The sequence below is a fragment of the Venturia canescens genome, chromosome 1 (assembly GCF_019457755.1).
Source record: "Venturia canescens isolate UGA chromosome 1, ASM1945775v1, whole genome shotgun sequence".
Classification (NCBI taxonomy): domain Eukaryota; kingdom Metazoa; phylum Arthropoda; class Insecta; order Hymenoptera; family Ichneumonidae; genus Venturia; species Venturia canescens.
Genome location: NC_057421.1, coordinates 23,049,497 through 23,069,671, shown reverse-complemented (window position 1 = coordinate 23,069,671; position 20,175 = coordinate 23,049,497). Strand labels below are relative to the sequence as shown.

At 42.5% G+C, this 20,175-nt stretch overlaps 1 protein-coding gene across 2 annotated transcripts in view; it reads left to right on the top strand.

Moving 5' to 3' along the window:
• The window catches only part of sli (slit guidance ligand), a 301,634-nt gene that overhangs the window by 27,556 nt on the left and 253,903 nt on the right, over positions 1-20,175 (top strand). Inside the window, exon 2 of one of the 2 annotated variants that reach the window (XM_043413176.1) lies at positions 2,786-4,383. In XM_043413176.1, coding sequence (XP_043269111.1) covers positions 4,100-4,383 — 284 coding nt within the window. In that variant the 5' untranslated portion in view covers positions 2,786-4,099. Of the gene's footprint in view, positions 1-2,785; positions 4,384-20,175 lie in introns of those variants that run through there. The other variant, XM_043413172.1, reaches the window with a different exon arrangement.

The window sequence follows — 20,175 nt, the reverse complement described above, 5'->3', positions numbered from 1 at the left end:
AAAAATAAAAAATATAAAAAAGTTTTTTTTATCCTCGAGCGTGGCTAGCCCGTACTCTCTGCTTCAAACGCTCAGTCTGTAGAAATTTCCAAGTAGTGTCAAAGCTACTCTACCTCAATTAGTATGGCCTAAAGTAGTTAGCAGCAGTGCTGGTGTTGCTAGTTCCAGAGAGTACAGTAGCAAAATTAATATTGAACTATTGAGTAACGAGAGTCTGCAGGTACGTATATAGAAATACCAAAACCTCAACGTCCTTTACGTATATGTACAGCAAACGTAAGATATAGTAAAAGAGACAGTGAGCGAGAGAGAGACAGAGAGGCTTATCACTTACGGTCCATTCTCTTTGCCAGGGCTGCCATGATATGTGGACAGAGTGATGAGAATAGTTGCCCTTTCTATAATGCATACAACTATGTGAATGTAAAGCTCTACGTAGAGGCGCTGATAGTGCTGGCTCTGAGTGTCTGCAGGACCGAAGTATACACAACGAGCTTTTCCCAACACGCAATATGTGTTGCAGCCCCTAAAGTCGACCCAACGCCTTTCGAGTTTGGCATTATCGTGGGTCCATTTCGTCCGCTGCTCAGTATATTGCAAAGTATTGCCTACGTGCTTTAAAACTCTCCGACTTGTGGCCTCCCTGCTTTTCGGCTTATAGATTTCGTTCTCCGGTCCGCACACGGCTATCTGTGCCCTGCCGCAGTGCTTGCAAGTGCATTTGTAGTTTTAGGTATTTCCGTATGTGTGCAGGCATGCTCATATGCGCATCGATGTACGAATGGAGTGGACGTCGACCGCGCGTCACCCTTCCACGGTTACATTTACCCTAGGAAAGTGCCACTATATAGACGACACCGTTTAGCACTCACGGGGTCATAATGCATCTACCCGTCTTCAGGATCCCACGAAATAACGAACCAAATTTCGAGGAAATTCCCTGACGGGTTCACCGAGTTATGAACCTTTCGTTGAATTCCATCATTCGGCGGGTTTCGCCTTAACGGAGAGTTGTAAGCTTCTGGTTTTATAACGAATTATTTATACTGAGTAATTTTATTAAGGAAGTTGAGGCTGTACAGTCATTTTTTTTACCCAAAAGTGATGACCTGTACCTTTCAAAAGTTAGGCAAGTTTACAGTTTGGCAATGTTGCATACACTTTAAAGAAAAGTTGGGGAAAAAAAGACGAAAAACTGGCGAAAGCTCAGTCGAAAACACGAACAGCGATGATCCTAGCCTCAAAAAACTGCACGGAAAACAGATTATTATTAATATAATCTCAGCAAATCTCCTAATAAATCTGAAAAAAATTGACATTATTCGGCAAGCCTTGCTCATGTTGCCCAAAAAATTTCATATTTTCAGCATCATTTTTAACGGAGATATCACTGAATGTGTCTTGACTTCCATAAGATTACATGTTATTTGGCCCAAATTGTTATTGATTTTTCTCAGCAACGACGCTCCTAAACTGTCTGAAAATTTAACTGATTTTTTTTTACACTTCACTTTATAAGATGCAATCGGTTTAAAAGCGGTGACATCATTTTCATTCTAATGCCTCAACTTCCTTAACTGAATCTTGTATACTGGAGTAAGGAACAAAACGTGCCAAATTGTTTTTTCGACACCTTTCTTTGATGAGTTTGAAATGAATTGAAGGCTGAATGAATTTAGAGGATATGCAGCCATCCGACGTTTAGGGATGTATATGAACACACCAATTTGAAGTGAATCTTTATACGCATTTCGGTAGCGAAAAAAGTCATATTTGACCTCTTAATCTTGCATGCCTCATAGAATTCTCTTTGCTAGATTTTTCTCGACTTTCTCACAAAATTGATGTCTCTCAACCTCCCTTTATACTTGCTCCACTCTCTCCCGCTTCCCCCTTTTTCCTGCCGGATATTGAGAGGAAAAGGGAACATCGACGTTTTTCGTTTCTTCATTTTTCCGAGTAGAGGAAAAATTGCGTCTGCCGAATTCCCAATATTCCTTTTGAGTTTGCGAGTTTATGTGTGCGTCTGTGTGCGCCCATTGTATATATATATAATCACACTGCGATACAGGGGTTTGTTCGCCATCCAGTAAAATAGAAGGAGACGCGCTCTTCCCTCCACCAAAGAGCCAACGTCCCGTGTGTGTGGCCGCGTAATATTGTGTGCAGCTCCCTCTAGCGGTATACACACGGTTTTGTTCGTGGGCACGTTTCTCAAGCTGCGACACGGAGAAACGAAAAGTAGACGATGAAAGAAGAGAAAAACGCTGTCTAGGATGTCTTGTCTCGGTACGGCTGTAGGGTTTATGTACGTGTCTATGTATCAAGGAAAAAATTCCAATATGCTTCGAAAACTCTGGCCCGACCGTGATCGGAATGCATTCAAGGTTCTGATTGTGCATCCGAAGCATATTTCTTCCGAGTCGATGTATCTGTATCTGCGGAATATGGCCCACCGATGTAATGACTACCGTTCATAGTAGCTTTTATAAAAGCCTCGATACTGGAGCAGGTAGAAGTGGGAAGAGGAGGGAAAAACGTGTGCAGGACGTTTGTAAACGACTCCATATTTCGGCTGATAATTTTATAATTTTCCGATTTTTTGTTTCCTTACAAAGTTGACCAGAACTCGAGCACAGAGACTCGGTTTTCTTCTTGAAATGATGAATAATATATTTTAATTAATCTTTAATCTCGTAAATGTTAGCACAGCATTGCGTCCCCCGCGATTGCACTCGCGATGAAACTGCTGCACTAAGGCCTCCGTGTGTTGTTTTGGTTTCAGGTGATGTGTCTGTTGTTGCCAACATCGTTTCCCGAAAACTGGACTGATCCGAAGAGCCACGCCGCGGTGTCAATGTGCGCCGAGTGACGCGATCGAAGAATTAACGTCCAGTGATATGTCGAAGTGAAAAAAATCGAAAGATTCGTCGATCGATCGTTGCACCAAGGGTGCCTCGAGATAAAAAAATATCTTCGGTGTCTGAGGGACCTAATTAAATTGTACGCAGAGGAGGCGATCGTGCGGTTTCTCTCCTCGTTTTTCCTCTTGGTCGAATTAACGCGTGGCACTCTACTCGCGGTACCCTTGTGAAGAGGGGTACGCCCGAGATAATCTCCTCCGTGTATACGTAAACGAGACAAGATCGTCAACATCAAGATAAGGGCAGCGGAGTCTGCGGTGAGGGATGAGCAGGAACGTGGCTTGCCGTTAGTGGTGGACACCGTTTGCGAGGCAAACGGGCCCCACGGGCCACAAGGGGGCCCCGAGCAAGGCCCCCCAACGAGTTCAGCAGATGCCATTGAATCTCGAGCGAAAGGGACCTTTAATCGCGCGGTTAAATTCACCGGCATCGCCGATCGTGAGGGCCCGAACCGAGAGCGGCCCTTCACGCTGGTACGTCCAGGTAGAAACGCCTTTTATTCCAAGTCAACGAGATCCATCGACTCGAAAGACATTTCTTCGGTAGACGTCGCCACGACAACGAGCCTCGCGAGCCATTACGATTCGTATAAATCCCAACAGCCGCTCGCCGTACACGCAACACTCGCGCAATGCTGCTCGGAATCTCTTAAACCTCATTGCCCAGTGCGGCTTCAACGAACTTCGGGCGAAGACGGAGAAAGGGACGATAACGTTGGAATCCTCGAAAGCCCGAATTCAAGTGTCAAAAGCCATCGACGAAGTGAAGTTTTGGAGGAGTGTCACGATGAACCGGTCAGCAGCAGTGAAAGTGAAGATCCCGGGCGAGATTGCGGTGAATCCCGAGTAAATTCTCTCGCAGCGCAAGAATCCCGGACGCCGCTTTTAGCCTCGCCTGAGATAAACGATTCCGCCGTTATTCCGACTTCACTCATCTCAAATCCACTCCAGGTTGATGACCTTGCAACAGTTGAAACAGTCGTTCTATCTCAACCCTACCTTTGCACAAGAATCATTTCGAATCGTCATCATATTCGAATACCCGTGACCGCTTCGACGCGGTCAAATTCCAATTTTTACGGGTCAACGGGTGCCACCAAGTCCGAACGTAAATTGGCCAAATTTTTACAAATCTCGAACGAGCGGGTTCGCAGCGTTAACGAAAAAGTTATCGGTATGGCTCGTGCTATGACACCCGCTTGGTCGCTGCGCCTTCTAGGCGTGAGCTGCGGTTCGGTCGTTTGCGCCTGGGGACTTTTACTCGTGCTTTCCGTCCTCGGTGGCGCCTCCCATGGTACCGGTGTCGGTAGTTATGGTTTTGACAGCTCTGGAACCATCGAGGATATCGAAGGCTCGACGAGGTGCCCTTGGGCCTGCGAGTGCGGCGGACAAGAACTCGAATGCTCGCATCGAGGACTCACCCAGGTGCCAGGAGATTTGCCTGTTCTCGCCGAAAAACTGTAAGTTTCTTCCACTTATGATTTTCCTATAACACCATATATCCAGATTATTGATGAGGCTCAAGTTTCCAGCGTTCGAGTCCAACGAAATGATCTAAAAAACCCTCCAATACTTTCAGTCATTCTTCAATTTCGTTCCTTGCCGAATTTTTTCGTTCATTCCGTTGGACTCCGACGTTGCAAGCTCCAGTGTCGTGATAATCGCATTTTCCAAGGAAAACAGTTCCTTTAAAGAATAAACTTTCGATGAAAAATTTGCAATCAGCTGATCGTGGTTGAACGCACGACTCCCCGCTTTGCCCGTGCGCTCGTAGTCGGGAGTTGAAAAGTAAGTATTATCATTCACATGCACATGCTAGTTGCAGTCAATTTCGTTCGAACGGAGGACGATCCGTTGATGAAGGGCCTCCGCCCTTCGTCAACCAAAATTCTATCAAATTCATTTAATCGATTCTGCCTTCTACCAAGTCGCATGGTATTGATCAACGAGCATTGAAAAAAGCTGTGCCTTGCGTGTCACGAAATTATTTTAATACCGCATTACAAATCATCGCGAAGTAATTTATTGACGATTATATTCTAGTTGGTTTCCGAATATAAATTATCTTGCTACGGTAGAATGAAATTGAAAAACTTATTAATAGTACGTACATAAAATATAATTCATTTCGTTGTGAATGGAGGCGATGACAGAATCGAAGGATTCTCAGCGTCAGCAGAAGGGCGTATGCATTATAAAAGTTTCGATGAAATAATTTGACTCGTCCTTGTTCATCCTTCCAACGGTTGTATCAACGTGTTTCGTGAACCTGTAGGGTTTGCGATCCGAGAGAGAGAGAGAGAGAGAGAGTCGGGGTTGTAATAATTGAAGCTGTTCGTGTGTTGGATTCCGGCGAGAGAAAGGGAGAAGGAGGCAGAGAAAAGGAGAACTCTGCACCTCTAATAAATCGGCGCCAACTTACCAGAGCTATTAACATAGCCATTCGATTAGCATACGATTAATATGCCAGAGGCGCTCACGAGCGATCGACCGTGGAAAGGAAGGAATAATTAAATGGTCGAAATGCATTAACGCGCGCCTGTAATCCTTGCATGTATGCGCGCACATAAATTTTGTGTATGGGCGAAAACTATGCATTTTTTAAGCAGCAGTTTTCTCGTAGCAATGCCCAATGAGCGTGATCACTTTTTTTTCTATTCTTTTTCGTGTACCACGAAAAAGAGATTTTACGTTTTTGCTGTGTGATGCTGCGAAACGAGAGAAAACTGGAAGTCGCGACCATTAATACCGAAATGTCTCAATAATCCAGCGGCATATTTGAATCTCATCAACGAATCCTCGTTGATTTTCATACGATTTTCAGCCTCGAATCTTTGGAAGCATTCAATCTCATGCAGATCTATTGAAATTTAGCAAAAATGATTTCTCTTTTCATTATACAAATGGAACGATCGCTGTCGAACTAAGTTTAATAACGAGCAATTCAGTCTCATTGAATTCAACCCACTCGAAAAAAAGCCCTCTGGAAACGGTGCTTTTCTCTCCTTCCAGTGTCGACGAAGACTGTACGATTTTCCCCCTGATAAATTCGCTTTCGCCGCGAAGTACTTTGAGATCGAAGATTTCAATAATAAATGAATTCATTTTTGATTGGAGCGAGGTTCCGAATGATTTAGGAACCTTCTCCAAGAGGCCACAAGCAGCTTCGTACCTTGTCAAAGTGCGACGCTTCATCATTGTAACCGTTTTTCGAGTCGACCAATATTTCTTTTCGTTAATTGGGCCTCGCAAGTCCCCTGGGGGCTTTGGACGAGCTTGATACGGACAAAAAAAAGTCATTAAAAGCTCCCGCAGTATAAAGACACCGGAGAAGTGTCTTCATTAAATCGGCCATCATCGTGCTCGTTTTTACCTACATCTAGTGTGCCCTTAAAGCCAGTTTCGAACAGGCCCTGAAATTTTGTGCTGGACAGATACACGAGAGCTTTTCTCCGCAACAACTTTGTTCTATTTTTCGTTAACGACCGCGTCATTATCGTTGTTGTTATTTTTGAATTATTGTGTCGTATAACATACGCGGTTTTAATGACCAGCGGAATGAAATACAGTTGTAGGTTCTAAGGCCCCACGCTTGGATCGATTACACTGCACCTTCATATTTCTAACAAGGAACATCACTTTGGTGTCCCCCTCCGATTTTCTTGAAACTGCTGTATGTGAAAGAGCATTCGAAAGTAAGAGACACGTATTTTTTTTTATCGGCGGAAAAACGGTTTTAAGGGGTGAAACCACCCTTGAAAGTAAGGCATGTCAGGGGGTGATTTTGCAGTTTCACCAGCAAGCACTCAACAGATTTTGATAAAACCAAAACCAAAATGTTTCTTATCTGAAGTGATGAAAAGTTCACCCTGTGCACGAAAAAAAAAAAAAAAAACAGGGGGTTAACCACCCTTACATTCTTATATTTCTCACGCCACAATGAAAAGGAACGAATATGATGGAATGAAACGGGTTCTATTTCCATGAAAACATGAAAATAAAGTTCACATGTTTTTGCATTTTTGCAAAATAGCAGTCTTAAGGGGGTAAACTACCCCTTTTTTGAATTTTCGTACTGTATGTGGCTTATTTCTGTTTTACATGTTTTTGCTGATTCGAAATATTATAATAATTTCGAATCAAGATTTTCTGAGGTATCAAAGTCAATACAAGACTCTGAAAGTGTGAATCTCCCCCACTCGATTTTCCTCTTTATTCGCTATTTCAAAATTTCTCCCTGCATTTCGTTCAATTTGGTTGCTCTGCATCGAAATTACGAATTCAATAATTTTAGGAACGTATAATGATCGTATTGACCTCAATCTTGGCGGGCAAGGGAAGGAGGAGGGGAGCCATTTGATATTTACTACGATTCAACTTTGAAGTCTGAATAAGTCTATGCTGTTGATCTTGTTTACTAACGAACATTTTTTAAATGAAACTTCAATACACATTAACAATTCATTAACCGTCTCATAGTATAGAATCGGATTTTATTAGATAAGTACATATATCGAAATAAAATATAATAAAACCTATCATTTCCAGCAATTATGGCTCATACGTTGTACAATAATGATATTCATCAAAAAAATGTTTCAAACACAAAGATTTTTTGCACCATGCACATTTTATAATCGCTATATTATTGCAACCAGGTATTTCACAGTGTGTTTTTGATTGACCGAACCCAAAATCAACAGGATTTTCGAAATATTCCGGTTTTTCCGTAATATAATTACTTTTAAACCATGAATATTTGAAAAGATTGATATAGCGTGGAGATGACAATTGATTGTGGGCCAAAGATTGCAGTTTGATTATATTATTCCTCAAATGTAAATTTATATCAGCATCCACTAATAGAACACTATCTGAAAAATGTCGTACAAAATTTTTCCATATCCTGAATCCAAATACATCAAGCGGTTGAATTTTTCCAGTTGTACCTTTTGGGATAATCATTGTGATGATTTTTTTATCATGAGGGGTGGCTTCACGTACAACTTTGGGGCAGTGTCCACTCCAGGAATCAATCAGTAATACATTGTCACTTCCAACATTCGGAAAAAAAACTTTTTCCATCCAAATTTTAAAATGATCTGTAAACATATAACAAATTATATATTTATAACTATATTTTGGAAAAAGTTGATGCACCCTTAACGATAATACGCACCGGAAGTAAGTTTCCCAGATTTCGATGCTGTTACTATGACGTTATCTGGCTTAAACAATTCGTTCGTTACTCTCGGTCCAAATTCACCTTTTGCCTCCTTTAATACTATGAAAAGTGGAGAAAGTAGTTTCCCGTTGGCATTTATTGTTGGCTGAATCGTGTAGCTATGGGTCGTTGAAGACACTGATTGTACAACGCATTCAACTTTTTTCGATCCTTCCATCGCTAAAGTTCGTGCTGAATGGATTTCCAGTTGAAAACCGCTTTGGTCCGAATTATATACATTACTTGACCCATACTTTTCTATTAGTAATTTAACATCTTGAACAAATTTGTCCGCATTTGTTTGCAGAAGCGCTTCTTCCTCCACAGTTTTTCTCGTTATAAATTTATTAATTTTTCTGGAAACAATGCGATGCGATTTCTTAAATTTCCATAGCCAGTTATGAGAAGCTTTGAATCGTATATCTTCATGGCCTATTTCTTTCTGTGCCTGTAGAGCCCACTTTCGAAGGTCAATATCATGAACAATGACACCCGCGTCTACAGCAGTTTTCATATTCCGTAATGTGTATTCAGAAATTCGAGCAAGTTTTTCTTTATATGTACCACCCTTGTTCAGTTGTTGTGCCCAGCGTCGTAACTGCCGTATGGATTTTACAGATTTGTATTTTTGTTTGACGGTTTCAACACTGTAATTCTTTTTTTTACCAGATCTCCAATATTCAACAGCTTTTTTTTTATAATCATAGCTCAGCTCATCGTCACCAGAACAAGCGTCGGAATCGACATCATCATCCTTTTGCCATATCATATCTTCAACAGCAATTGCTTCGAACTCTTTAAATGGTTCTTGAAAATCAAGAGTTTCTTCCTGTATCATCTCAATCCCGTTGTAATCTTGCATAGAATCGATTAAAATTTTTTCGAAATTCTCCTTCATCTCTATTTCTGCATTATTAACAGGAGTTTGTGCAATGTTCATAGCTTCAAATGTAGCCAGTAACAATTTGATAACGTTGATTGGGTTGACTTTCATGCTGGTAAAAGTAGTAGGCACAATACACCAAAAGCACAGAAAAAGCACGCACGATTTGGAGCTCACTCAAAAATGCACTAGTACAATGCTAATGGTTACCGCCTTCGAAAATAAGTATCGAAAGAAAAAAATATTTATTAATCTCACGATGCCTGATAACGTTTTTATCTGATGCATGACTCAAGAATATTCGGAATGACTAATGTTATTCGGTGTGTGAGAATGCCAAAAATATCAGGTGATCATAACTACTTGATAACATTTTTATCTAGCACAAACACCGGGATCATATGTCTACGCCTCTATTTTTCCGCCAAAGTTATGAAAGTGTTTTATAGAGGCATTTTTATCTGTAGCATGGTACCTATTCATTTACGTGCAGTTTACAAGCTTTCTATGATCACCGAAAAAGTAGTTGTGAGAACTTCCCCCCCCCCCCCCCCCCCCCGCCAAACCGACACCATCCAGGTCAATACGAGTTTTATATGTTCCTAAAATTATTAAATTTGTAATTTCGATGCAGAGCAACCAAATTGAACGAAATGCAGGGAGAAATTTTGAAATAGCGAATAAAGAGGAAAATCGAGTGGGGGAGATTCACCCATTCAGAGTCTTGTATTGACTTCGATACGTCAGAAAATCTTGATTCGAAACTATTATAATATTTCGAATCAGCAAAAACATGTAAAACAGAAATAAACCACCTACGGTACGAAAATTCAAAAAAGGGGTAGTTCACCCCCTTAAGACTGCTATTTTGCAAAAATGCAAAAACACGTGAACTTTATTTTCATGTTTTCATGGAAATAGAACCCGTTTCATTCCTTCATATTCGTTCCTTTTTATTGTGGCGTGAGATATATAAGAATGTAAGGGTGGTTAACCCCCTGTTTTTTTTTTTTTTTTTCGTGCACAGGGTGAACTTTTCATCACTTCAGATAAGAAACATTTTGGTTTTGGTTTTATCAAAATCAGTTGAGTGCTTGCTGGTGAAACTGCAAAATCACCCCCTGACATGCCTTACTTTCAAGGGTGGTTTCACCCCTTAAAACCGTTTTTCCGCCGATAAAAAAAAATACGTGTCTCTTACTTTCGAATGCTCTTTCACATACAGCAGTTTCAAGAAAATCGGAGGGGGACACCAAAGTGATGTTCCTTGTAAGTATGCTATGCACGTATAACTATATGCAGTGTTTACACATATATATTTTGCTTTGATCCTGCCGTCTATATGAACGAGCACGAAAAATGCTAATTGACGCGGCAGGTAGAAGATCGCGAGTTGCCAAGTTGGAGGGGGAGGAAACATTGCGGGAGTCATAAAAAGTTTGGGAACCTTCGGCCGCAAGCGTGGAAGGTTGTAGGCTATTTTATTCGTTTTATTTTTCGTTTGTGTATCCCAGCGATACGCGCGTCCATTCATTCTTTCCTATACACAGATCTTCCTTTTATTTCATTCTTCTCTTTTCACATTGAACACCGAATAACGAGGACACTATATAAAACTCGTAAAAAGAATGAGGGACATTCCTCCTCATCCTTTTGTTTTGCTTTATTTATCCCGCGCGTTATTACATCGGCCAAGTACGGAGTGTTTCTCGAAGCCCCAATTTTTCAATCTCTCTCTCACAGATATACGCAAAGACGATCGCGTGTCAGGTGAACCTTTATTCTGAGAAAATTGTCGTTTTCAAATAATTATCAAGAAGCGTAATGGCCCCGGGCTTTTCGAAGCGTCAGCATGAAGTGACCAGCCCATAAGTTAAGCTCGCCATCTCACATTTATCCCCCTCTTCGTCTCCTTGTGTACGTATCCCTTTTTTCTATACAATATTCACGATGTGGAGGAATAGTTTGTTGATCGCGCGCTCGAAATAGCCTCGCAGGCTTACGCTACGTAACGAAGCACGTTTCGTACGGTGCCGCTGCTGCTGCTGCTGCTGCTGCTGCTTATAGCAAATTATATCTGCACACGTAAACAACCACTGGTCTAATGAAACATTAGATTTACGAGCGATATACCAATCATGCGGTGGGTTGTCTCTCTGAACCCGTTGATAACTCGTTAGCAGCGCCATGCTCTCCACATTTATCGTACCAACTGGCACTGACACTCATCATTTTCAACATTCCACAAAAATATATATTTTATAACGCCCAACATTGTAATCTAGCTTTCCGAGAAAAGAACTCGCAAGACTTTCTAATTCAGAGCCTTATGCGCAACCATTACGCTCAGTAACTGTTCTCGATGGATGGTCCAAGATCCAGTATCGATTCTGATACGCAAAGGCAACGCGATGGAGGCAGTGGTTATGGCAAAATCATTTGGGACCGAGCTCGCTCCAATTCACATCAAGATTACCAATAAACCAACTCGCATACCTCGCATTGTGGAAACCCATCCAATATTTATATTATTCTGGTTAACAAGCTCGTTCAACGTTCCAGTCGATCTGCATGGAATTGGCTACTTTCAAAACCCCCTCGGCTCAGCCCTTCAAATGTTTTCTCTCCTTTTTTATGGCGGCCTCGGATACATTTTATGTCTTGTACGTAACGTGATACATTCCCTTGGACGTCTTTAAACCTTTCCCTTGGCTTCGTTATAGGAAACTTTATGTCATCGCAATGCCGCTTAATAACCGATGCTTACCAAAACCAGTTGTCAAACGAAGTTTTCCAACTTTGACCAATATTTACATGGGTTTGTTGGGCACGTGGGTCATCAATGGTCTCACACGCTTCCGTTTCCCTTCGCTATGATGACCTGACAAATTCAACAGCAAAGGTTATTTTATATGGTGCACGACGGTTCACACTAATGGAGATCCTTTGTTAGCGCGGCTACGCAGGTTCGAGTGTACAAAAAATCAGGTTCCAGTGCATAGATTCTTCTACCCAAGGAGAGGAAATCTTTTGCCTCGGATAATTTCTTACTCCATGGACGGTGAAGGAGCCAAAGAGCGGCTCCTTCTCAACTGGGGGAGTATCCTCGGGTCGAGACCATAGAAAAAGCCCGTGGCGCGTGAAAACAACGCGGAATTGTTTATTTTTCCTTACTTACTTAGTTACTTACTTGTTAGATCCTTAGAAGGAATGTTTCGAAGGGGGGTGTGATACTCTTCTGGGAAATGGAATGTTAGTGTGTCGTATCAGTGGAAGTGCAATTTTATTTTTTTACGGGCAACTTTACGAGGTATTATAAGACACATCGTGTGCTGGAAATACTCTACCATCTTGATACTACTCCGAGTGTGAGGATGGAGGATGAAAGATCCTGCTCGTACTCGGTATAGGTGAAGACCAGCCGATTCCAAAATGTTACGTTGTCCCGGAGGGTAACCGAGTCGAATCGCATTAAATATTAATGTCTCTTGGGTTACATACGTAGAGGAAAGCTGGACTGTGGCGCGCAAGGTACCTGCCCGAGTCCTCGCAAAGACCCTCGCCCTTTAGCCCTGTTTATACCACCGCTTCGAGTTTTAGCTCTCGGTTCGTCTCCCTTTTTCATCCTTCTTACTTTCTTTCTCATTTTTTCATTGCTCTCTCTCTCTCTCTCTTGCACTCTTCGTCCCTTTCGCTTTTGACTCGCGTGCTCCTTCGGCACGAAGGGTCCTCTTCGTTCACGACCATTCCCCACATTTTTTCTCCATTCCCTTGGAACTACCTCGCGCGCTACAGGAGCGTAGCATTTTTTATGTCTCGGAAATAGATACCATCCATGGGACCGTTGATGCAGAGGAAAAAACTGCCGCCCGCCCCTCCCCCATTCACCGTCGCTTATTGATCCCGCTCTGCTTCGTTAATGCTCAGCGATGAAACTCTCATCGGATCCCAGTCCGCTACTACAACGCTGGAGTTCCGCCTGACAAATTGACATTTCGATGAGGCCCATTGTGTTCCATTGAACCACATTATCCCGCCGCGTATATCGCATATCCTTCGACGAGACAGCCTCGTGTCACAAATCAAATGAGACCATGCCGCACGTCCTATTAGGAATTATTCACACCAAGCTTTCGCCTCCTCTTCCTTTCTTCCTTCGCGTTTATGCTTTTCTACCTGAACTTATCTAGGATTCGATGTTTCATCTTGTATTTTGGATGCCAACCCCGAAGGCGTACACCGTCGTAAAGAATCACGGGGTTTACCTTCTTTTCTTGTTTCACATTCGTACTTTTATGTCGCTTCGAACCTCAAACATTGCGAGTTTATTCTTCATTTAACGCAACATTTCTCTCGTTGGTTAGGAAAAACTTGCATCCCTCCCGAGGCGTGGCCCACCCGTGCCGCCAAAAACTATTAGCTTCAAAATCCCACGGAATACGAGGCTCTGCCCCGTTGCTTCTTCTTCTTCTTTTGGAGCTCCACCGGTTCGTATCCCGCATAACTCTTCGCGCACATTCCAGAGACTTTTCTCATCAGCCCCCGAGCAAACAAGTCAAAATGTTTTTTTCCGGCCTGTCAAAAACCACCGATTTTCCACCCGCTGAGCTTACGTGATCGCGCATCCGAGTATCGCGTTCACGAAATTCGGACAATCGCATCGATTCGTGACAACGAACAGGTTGGAGGGCATTCACGAGCGGATTATTTCGTTTATGCGTTGTCACGATTCTTACCTCGCGGGGGCTGCCCGTCCTCAAATCTCGTTAGTTGTCGCGAACGACTAAATTTCCTGGCATTTATTGCCTTTTTCAAGCTTCACATATTTATCTGGAATCGCTCAGGAATTTGTTTGTTTTTATTTCCATCGGATGGAAGATTATTTTAGAACATTCCTTCCCTCCGTTCCTTCAGCTCAGGAGAATGAACACGAGCATTTTGGAACGTCGTTTATATCAGTCGAAATGAACCGATTTCCAGAGATTTGTATAAGCGATGGCTCCACTTCCGCGATGAGTGATCGTCGGAAATTTTCGTCTCGTTTTCTCATAAACATATAATCGATTTGATGTGAGTGCGCAGTGACTCGTTAAAATATTGAGAATATGACGATGATTTCCTCAAAACTTTCTGTGTTCTCTTCATTAATGATTTTTTTTTTTTTTTTTTTTTTTTTAAATTTTAAACGCTTCTTCGCGAGATAAAATATTTTTCTTGTTACGCGTACGATGTCACGCGCCACAGGAGTCCGAGCTCCCCTCGTTTCGAGTTACTTCTTCCCTCGATATAAACAGAAGAATAGAAAAACAAAGTCATCGGCGTGTACGCTGTACACGCTGAATGTACATGGCATGAGACTGGCGTTTCGCGCCAGTCCTTCCCTCTATTCCTTTTGGGATGCGGCTAGAGATGCGGCAAGTCTCGTAGACAGTTCGCCAATCCTGTTCCCCTTTATTCATGACCATTGCAATAGAAATACATTCAGCAGTAATAATCTTATCGCGCTCTTCTCTCGCGCTCTCTCTCTCTCTCTCCCTCCTGGAGTCCGATTCCCTTCGGTGTAATGCGCACGTTCGCGTCTCGAAAGTTCTCGTCATCGAGAACTCTCGGGGCGCGAAAAACCCGCGGATTTTATGAGCCTCGCGAGCAGGTTTATACGAGCGTGCAAAGCGAGCCTTGAGAAAAGAAATGGAGAAAAGGAAGAGGCACGGGGGTCTGCTTCCTCTGACGTTTCACGTGTATGGAGATTCGCTCGCCACGAACTCGTAACGGCAACATTGGCTTCTACTTACATACAAATTCGTATATCTGTACGGCAACGACGTCCCGGATGAGCCGAGAAGAATTATTCTCCCATTTGCTGATTCGCTGCGCTGTCTTTATGAGCTCTCACTCGAATCTTCGTAACCAAAATTCATGCGAATATACTTTTGCGGATACAAAAGTATGTTCGCTAATCTCTTGCTTTAAAACAACCAGCAAGAGCACATAGAGAACAAAAAAATGGATGAAAAATAATCACTTTCCTACCCGATTTTATTTCTCCTTTTCTTCCGACGATCTATACAGACAAGCAATTTCAGATTTTTCCAAATATTTTTCTCAAGCATTCTGTACTGTTGATAAAAGGAAAAAAAGTCGAAAAAAATGGAGCCGCTTCCTCCTAATTTTTTCACGACGAGGGGGCAAAAACGGGGTCCGACTACCATTTCCGTACATTTTTACCGCGCACTCTCTCCTTTTTTATTTCTCCTCGCGCCCATTGTTGGCGCACTCGCACTGTAACGCGTATTTATGCTCATACGGATACAGACGTATATACGAATCTTTTCTCACTCGCTTTTCCGGCTCTTTTCACGTTTTCTCACAGTACGAACTTTTTGACTCCGCCCGGGCGATTCACGCGCGCACTGCTCTCTTCGGCGTGTGAACGATGAAAAGTTGGACGGCGAACAAAGAGTTGCGTCCATGTATATCCATATATACGGGTGCATGTTCAAGGTATTATGGCAGAGCCCTGTTACCTGAAATTTTACTATTTTCTTACTCTTGCTGGTCGCATATACAACGGTCTTCTATGTATGCACGCTCGCCAGTGGCGCCATCTATTAGCATTTATATTACGGGCTTTTTTCTTGGCTGTCTGTTAAAAAAAATAAGATTGAATAAAATTCTGGCGACTTTTAGCCATGTATGTGGCGAAACGAACGTGCTGGCGGCGCTGTTGTGAATATACGGTTGCCCTTATTTTTTTATTTTTTAAAATGATATTCTATTTTTTGGATATGCCATGCGAGCCGAGCTCCTGCTGCAGTAAAACTAGCGCGTGCCTGTGGTCACCCGACGAAGCTTGACTCGCTCTACTTTTTTCCATCCAGGGATTTGAATTTTCCTGCTTTTTGAGACTTACTTTATCTGCTCTCTACACTTCACTCTCCTTCTTTCTTTATGAATCTTGGCTAACGCAACCTCGCAGCAGTCGTAGAACTTGTATTTGACCTCCATAATGCATTGCGAGAATGGGCTGCTTCTTTTGTACGCCACGATGAAGAGCTCGGAATTTGAGCTTATTTGCGTTGTACTTTGAGAAATGAAAAGAATTTGAGGATTTTTGCTTCGAGTCGTACAATTAATTGTGATCTTTGTCGAACGATAAAATCGATGCGTTTCTCTCACGACGGGAGACTCTTGTGCTCTCAGAGAGAAACAAACACGAACTCGTCCAGTATTCAGGGGGGTCTTTCTCCCAGATTTCTCTTTCTCTCTCTCTCTCTCTCTCTCTCTCTCTCTCTCTCTCTCTCTCTCTCTCTCTCTCTCTCTCTCGCTCTGTCCGTTCGGGCAAACGGCCATTACGCAAATTTTATGTATCCAGGAGCACTGAGCGTGCGTCGCTAGGCCACCCGCGACCCCTATTCAACTATAAAATTGAAATTCGTGACTGACTATACGCGACACTCGATCACGGATCGATGGCCACGCCAATGCCGGTGAAAGTTGATATCGAAGGAGCGACGCGAGCATACCTTGTCAAGCAATTAAATGATTTTTTTATCAATCACAGACATAAAAAGAAAGCCACGTCCAGATAGACGGACTTGATAGGTTTTAACCCCAGAATCGGGCACAAATCAAATGGCCGGCATCTTTGTCGGTTACTTTGTTTTTCATCGAAAGCACGGAAAAGCATTTTTTTAGCTTCTCTTCAATTCGACCAGAATAGATCAGCGTCAATGCATGCAACTATAGAATTAAATCAAACTCTGTATTTGGGTTATCAACGAAATATGGTTTTCCAAATATTTTCACATGAAATTGACTCAAACATACAGGTTCATCTTTCTACGAGTTGTACATAATTGGTGGCCATAGAAAGTTCCATTATTTCAATGGTTTGACGCTAGTTCCCTTGAATAATCACAAATATTACAGATTTTTACTGGAAAATCGCTGCGAAACATTTAATCCATGGGGAAATAATAAAAGTGCTCCATAAAACATTGAGTTTCACGTCAGAACAAAGCCAAAAAAATTCTCGTGGTAAATATATTTTCATATTTCATGCACCGCGCGTACAATTTTTCTCGTAAAGTTTTCAGCCATTTCGCGTCCATCTTAAGATCGTGTACGTCGTGTACGCTCAGCAGAACATAAGAACCTCTTGCTCCCTCTCGCTCTTTCTCCCACGAGAAAAGTAAGTGGGAAACATGGCGGGTGAAGCATCAGGATGCAAGCAGTGCGTACGCGGTACGGAGGATAGAAAGACGCGGATGAAGAGAGAGAGAGAGAGAGAGAGAGAGAGAGAGAGAAAGGGAGGCTGAGGATGTATGCGCGCGAGCTCGCGAATCTCTGCGTAGAGAGTGATCGAATGAGAAAGAGGGACAGAGAACGAGAGTTTGCCGGGACGAAAGGCCACAAAGGGCAAGGTGAATAAAATAGTGGGAGTGTTGTAAGGTGGACGGTGCAAAGGCTCTGTCTCGAGCTAAGGGCACAAAAAGATCATGGGATCAGGGGTTGGGTGAGAATAGCAGTATCAGGATAAAGAAGAGAAAAGATGATGAAAGTAGCGGAGGGGGAAACGATGATGGGAAAGACGCTGCAAGATCAGCAAAAAAAAGGATTCTCCGGCATCTGAAGAAGACAGAAGCAGCGCGGATATAGTAAGCACTAGGAGAATAAATGGTGTGGAAGAAAATGCAGAATAAGTAGTGAGGATAACGAGTAAAGATGCGCAAACAAAAAGACATTAAAAATCCAGTACCCGCAGAAAAGAGGGCGAGCGAGCGCGAGAGCCTCTTCTCAGGCAGGAGAGAGCTTTCTTACCCGGTGTCTGTCAAAACAAGCGAGCAAGCCACAGTTCAAGATCGTGCTGCACTCGCCTCGACGCATTCCTTCATTTCATCCTCTCTCTCTCTCTCCCCCCGTCGTTCTTTCGCTCCTTTTCATTCCTGCATCTTCTGCCAGTACTCTACCATATGCACCTACAAAATGAAATTTACCTTCATTCCCTGCTGTACGGTTTTCTCTGTTCTTTCGTCCGAGATATGTTCGGCTGATAGTACGAGATTTCACATCTTCCTGGGCCAAAAAATGGCTGCAGTACCTTGAAACTCAGCGGCAATCACTGACGCGCTTGCAGAACTGCATCTGCTTTTTCAAATTGCGTTGCGATGAAGCAGCTCATTCGGAGCAGGCACTGATTAGAGTCAACTACCCTTTGAGGCCTCGCTGCGTTCATTTCGGCTGTTGAAATTCTTCAGCATCCACAAACTCTCGGGCTCCAATTTTTCCAATTTCATCTACTCATTCATCCGTTATTTTTTCTCACCTTCATTTTTCATGCCTCTGCTGGTTACTTCGAGGCTCACTCGTTTGTTCCACGGAATCGTCTTTTGCCATGGTGCCTTACAACGGCTTGGACGTGTGTATCATTTTCCCGTCTTCCAAACAAACCTTCCTCAGAAGACAAGTGGCCACCGATTTTCCCGAACAATTTGGTTTCTCACTCCGTTGCGACGAATGCTCAGCGAATGCGTAGCTGTTTATTTATCCGAAGCATCGAGGCAGACGCCGCGATCGTGGGAGCACAGCGTCCACTCCATTCGGCTTGATGCAAGGAGAACACAATTAAGAGGCTATAAGAAAATACTCAAAGAATCGTGTGAAAAACGCTGGAAAAATAACCCGTAAAAGGTTTCATTCAAATTCAACAAAGGTATGCAATCTACTGAGAAATACGTTGAAGTTAAATCTACACTGATTTTCGTTGTGATAGTAAACAAAGTGAACTCCAATAGTTTGGAAGAATAATAGCCAACGTTCCTTCTCTGGCTGAGCTTCGCTTCATTTCGGACAGCTTCACTCGAATTTTAATATCCTCAGTTTTGTTCAAGTGATTCTCACCTTTTTATATCAAATTTCATTAACGAAAAAATGAATGAGCTGCTATTTCGCTTGATCTAACGTAAAATTCTTCGTTTCAAAGTATAAATGTTTTGGAAAATACGTGAAACAACTGACGCTCTTAAAGACATTCCACTCCATACGAGCGTGTAAATATGTAAGCATCGTTGGCACTGTACAGAGACGGTCTTCCCATTTAATACGCACCGATCAAGAGAGCTTCGCGTAAATAGCCTGAACGTGTAATAAAATAACCGCTTGCGAAATGAGTCTTGTTTCGCTTGGCGAATGAATGTCATGGCGCCCATGCACAAGTTTATGAATTGCCGGATGAAAACTCAGCGTCTCAGCCACAATGCGCACCTTGTATTATATTTGTATGTTTATGTATTTAGAAATACTCAGCTTGTAACATTCATCAAGACAGGCATTAACGTGGCAGACAGAACACCCTTTCGTTTTCTTGATCTTTTCTGAGGCTTAATTTATCGACTTCCTCAGCTGACCCAGTCGTTCCAATCAGCATATGAAATCGCGCAGAATATTCCTCCTTTTACTTGCTTAATTACGCATATATCAAGCGTTTGTCATATCAATTAATTTCGCAATAAAGTAAATTCAAACTCCGGCGAATAACTGACGTGTCGCGCAATCGCATGAGCTGAAATATACGATTCGGTTACACGAGTTTAAATCTTTAATTATTTATTCATCGTTGCATCACTTTCAGGTGGTTCATGGGAGAGTTTTCTCCTCTCATTTTTCCCTTTTTTGCTTTCCATTACGGCGGAGGCATATTTATTGATTGATGACGGCTCGTGTTTCGTTGATGTTTCATTCGGTTGATCGAATATCATGCTGCAATCATCGTTCTATGTTTCAGCTTAAAGCTCCGTCCCGCAAACTTTCTCGTTGCGGAATCATTCGAGAATGATGGATAATTTCAACGCTCGATGTAGTACGCAGTGGATATTATAGTAACGGAAAGACAAGAAATTTACGGAACTCTGTGCAAATGTAGACGAGACCGAGCGTTTCGTTCGGAGAGCGGTCTCACAGTGAAATTACAAATCATATGTTTTTTCGTTGAGAATTATCATTGCCTGTTGGAATAGCCTCTAGAGAAAATGAAAAACAAAGAGACGAAGTGGCTTCCGTTCGGATGTTATTTGAACAAAAATTCATTACAGCGCGACCTCTTCACGGTTCAACTGAAAACATTTCCTATATCTTCTGGAATCCGAG